General features: G+C 40.3%; 1 protein-coding gene across 5 annotated transcripts in view; it reads right to left on the reverse strand.

Annotated features, from left to right (window-relative positions):
* Positions 1-311: 311 nt before the first annotated feature.
* LOC101861383 (neuroglobin) overlaps positions 312-4,600 on the reverse strand; it is a gene marked incomplete at its 3' end in the record, with an annotated part of 59,403 nt that continues 55,114 nt past the window's right edge. For 2 of the 5 annotated variants that reach the window (XM_013086583.2, XM_013086584.2), the window contains 2 exon segments: positions 312-831; positions 1,994-2,322. In XM_013086583.2, the coding sequence (XP_012942037.1) occupies positions 312-466 (155 nt within the window). 5 annotated transcript variants of the gene reach the window in all.

The raw sequence follows: 4,600 nt of genomic DNA on the forward strand, positions 1-4,600 counted from the left end.
CACACACACAAAGAGACAGACAGACACACACACGCACACTTACACACACACACACACACACACACACACACACGCACAAACACATACACACAGAGAGATAGATAGAGAGAGAGAGAGTAGAGAGAGAGAGAAAAAGAGAGAGACAGACAGACAGATAGACAAACAGACAGACAGGTAAACAGACAGACAGACAGACAGACAGACAGACAGAAAGACAGACAGACAGACAGACAGACAGACAGACAAACAGACAGACCTTTGGCATTAAACGACCAAAGACGAAGGAACAAGTCAAAGTAAGCAGGACTCACTTGAGGAAGACCGTGAGTCCGAGGGCGGGAAGGTCCTGCTTCATGACGTCCCACGTGTCCTGCACCAGCTGCAGCTGCCTGGCTGTGAGGTACTTGTTGAGGGAGCCCACGTCACCTCCGTCTGTCAGACACGACACTGCCGGGGTGTTACCCATAATGCCCGGGAAGCGAATAGCGTAGTCAAATGTCAAAGGTAGGAGAGTATTAGATTATTGCTCTCGTCTGTTGTGGGGCTTGTTTTTAATTTCAGATCGGCTCGACTGATGGCGACTATTACTGATTGCTGTCTCACTGGAGCTGGCTCGAGACGGTACCTTCTTTGTGGAGCAGTGCTTAAAGTCAGATCTCTCAGATTGATAATATGAGAGGTCTAGCCTCTGCTTTTTAGATCAGATCCCAAAAAAGTTGGTTCAGACAAACTGAAATTTTCCTGGAATGTTGAGCTCGATGTTAGTTTATATCGCGTTTAATTAAGTCCAGATCCCGGTATTGCTATATCACTGAAGCAATAGTTGCATACCTGAATAACGAAAACAAAGCCATCAATTTATGCAAGTCAGTGCCTCACTAAGAGTTAACATTTTCATCTGAACACGACTACTGTCAAACTTTATTTTTAGAATAATATGCAAAAGCCCTGTCGACCGTTACTTTCCCCTTTGTTAACGACCTAAAGAAAGCACATGTATGTGTGTGAACATGTATATTAATACTACACATCTATTTCTGTGAGGGTAGAATTATGGTCGAGTGGGTCTTAAAGTTTACAACAAATAAAGCAAAGTGCCAAGTCATGATTTAGTATGATTTAATAGCTTAAAATAACAATGCGTATTGAAACTCTGAAAGAGCTCCATTCACAACGTTTTACAAATAAAGAGAAAGACATGCATTGAATGGGCTAGCTGTCATAGGACTATCGGACGTTTTGATCACCTGAGAGGAAAAGGCGTCGATATATATGAATAAAAACCAGTTAACAACCATTGACCCCCTTGCAGATCTCACAAGTTTGCCTAGCAACACGGTCTGTCACAAATCCATGAACGCTCGCCTCCCTCCAGCCCAACCCACACAACGCGTGATAAAGAAGCTAAAACATTGTATTGCTCGAGGCCAAACCATGCACTGAGGCTATTTCTATTGTAGTTTAGTTTTCGTGATGGGTGGATAAAGTATTTTATTTTGAAAGAAAAGTAATATTTAGCAGCCTTTCACAAATATTGATTCAGAGCATTTAACTGACGTAAATCTGAACAGAATTTAAAAAAAGAACGAAAAAGAAAAGAGAAAAACAAAAAACAAATGAGGGGCGGATTATACTATGTCTGTCAAAAGAATAAACCCTCGATTTGTCTTCAGACAGTGGCATCAACTGAAAACTTTCCAGCCGGTGATTTCTCGTCGGACAGGAGAGGGTCGTTTACCGCTCGGGACATAAATCTAGGGCTCAGACACAAATACTGGGCAAACGACAAGTTGACTAAGATGACATTGTGGACCGCCCGTCTACTTGACACGCCCGGACTACAAAATCTCCGCAAGATGAGCGATTTGTCTTTAGCATGAGTAGTACGTGGCTTTCTTGCCCGCATTTTACTGAGTTAATGAGGAGAATTTTCTGATGACATGTCGGATATAAAATCCGACGTCCGGAGAATTATATACCGTGGGTCACGCACCATTAAGGTGGTTCTCCTCTGGAACTGGGGCAGAAATCACTCTCGTCAGATTTCTGACCTGACGGCGTGTCTCGAGGAAATCCGAGGAGTCATTTCTTAATCTGCAAAATCACCTTCTAAATATATCTCATATTATTTCTATAACTAAGACAAAAATCCTTGCTTGTCTTAAAAGATGATGTTATCCTTGTGTGTTCGAGAGTACTGACACACTTCTATGACGTCCGAAGTTGTTTAGGGAGTGGAAATATTCCAGGGGTAGCGGCTTTACAACGGTCGTGAGAGAAGGCTGGACTCTGGTACACGTTGTGGCTTTCTAGCGGGAGCACCTGAGGGAAATAGGGAAAAAATTACAATATTATCATTATTGAAATTGATTTAGTTTAGTTTTAGTAGAAGGTTTTGCGGCGCTCGCAACTGCATAAGGTCATATGAGCGCCAGAAGATTAGAGGTGTTACAAGAGAGTAACAAACATAAAAAAGAAAAAGGGAAGATAAGGACGATAGATGTTTGATAGGAAAGAAGAAGCAAACTACACCAGAGCACCCGCCAACCACCCACTTGAAATTTATACGATGTGACTACATAACAAAAACAATTACTTCAAATTCAAATACATTGTAAATCATTGACAGCAATAACAACAACAACTGAAAAAAAAATGTTTAACGAGTATTGCCTTATCTAGACTGGTACCACTTGCTTATATCAGTTAGGTCCTTTAAAATACTATCTGCAGTTATGTAGTTTACCAAGCACAACAGTTTTAACACAAGCGCCTTTGACGAAATAATGTTTGAGAACAATCTAAAACATTCGTGCCCTTTGCTGCGTCAAAAACCTCTGCGTTGAACAGAACCACATCGAGGATTTTCAATTACTTCTCCTCTAGAAATCCAATATTGACAGTAAAAGTACTTTCCAAGTCTGATAACATAACAAAGTAGCACGCCATTCATTTATGTCTATAGGTGGCCCCTGTGTGTTTGGTTATATCGTTATTATGACAAAACGCTTTTCTAACAAACCTCGTAAAGGTTTATTCTTGGGTGATTATGATCTTTACAGCAGAAAGGCTAGTAATTTGGCTCTATCACCGACATTACCGGCTTCCTCGAGCTGTTGGTCTAGATTTGAAAAGCAAAATTCATTGATTGTAATAACTTTCAAATTTCCTGAGTCAGATTCATCTATGTGAGGGGTTGGGGGTGTTTTGTTGTGAGATACGTACAATTGTTTGTTGTTCTTCTTTATTCTTTGTTCAAAACGCTAATGTAATCATATCATAAGAAACTTTTTACACACACACTTACACACACATATACATACATATAAACACTTACACACACACACACACACACACACACACACACACACACACACACACACACACACATACAAACACAAACATACACACGCAGACAAACACAAACACACACACACACACACACACACGCACAAAACGCAAGATTGGACGCTCCCCTTTTCTTAAGAATGTATCGCGCAGCAGGATTTGTGGCTATCGATTTGTACACATAACCAAGAACGATATATCTCTTGTTTCCTGTGCCAAAGGTCATATTATTTTCGCCAAGCCGGATTTGTAACATGTCATATTAAACAGAGATTGCCACTATGTCGCTTTTTCCTCGAAAAAGGACCAACTAAAGTACGAAACAAACACCCGGAACACCGGAAGTTTTACAGACCCGTAACGAGTAAAATCTCCGCCGTCTTAAAAGATGGCGTCTTAACTTGTTGGTTTAGAATATCTGGCTTGTCACAGACATAACTACTTGCCACTATTTCTTGCTGCCCCTTCAATTTTCTAAATTTCACGCTGTTTATTTCGTTACTATTTTGAGTATCATCTGATTGTTCTGTTTGGCTTCCGTTTTGTAATCTTCAAAAGACGTCCGCAGTTGTTTTCTAACGAATCTATGACTTTGGGATGTGCCTTTACATTCAACTAAGCTTGAGTTGAACTCGTTAGGGTTGATCTTCAGTTAAGCAGATCTTTATATTGGGTCCCAGCACCTCTAAAGTCTTATTCATTATAGTTTCCAACGGTGAAGTTGAACTTCTAATGAGTTTATCTTTTTTCACTTCCCCAACGACATCCGTAGTTGACAGTATGATACAATCATTATGTGCCAAAAAATGATTATTTGGTGGTACGGATTGTCAAAATATTACGTCCCTATCGACACAATTGTATTACTTTTGAGGCTGGCAGTTTTAACCGAGTCTGACAGGGACAACCAGGGCTGAGAAGGAAACGACAACTCCCTAGGAAAACAGAATGACAGACTCGATAGGATGAATTCTTTAGGCGGAATTGTTTTCATGTCTTGTGCATTTTACGACCTACAGCCTAATCGTTACGCATCAGACACCACAGTGGTAAGAATACTTAAGTAAGTGGTGGGCCGAAAAATAGCAGAGTGAAATTCTGTTCCTAATGGTTAGAGTATAAGAAAGGAAACAAATCAGGTTTAGCTTATCTAACTCAATGTTCTTTCAAGATTCTGAACCAACAAAATAAAACGAATACATGTCCGTTAAGAAAGTGTCAAGTGAAGGAGTCGATTTTTTAAAATTGAAAG

This window comes from Aplysia californica, unplaced genomic scaffold (genome assembly GCF_000002075.1).
Source record: "Aplysia californica isolate F4 #8 unplaced genomic scaffold, AplCal3.0 scaffold00483, whole genome shotgun sequence".
In the NCBI taxonomy this organism is placed as follows: domain Eukaryota; kingdom Metazoa; phylum Mollusca; class Gastropoda; order Aplysiida; family Aplysiidae; genus Aplysia; species Aplysia californica.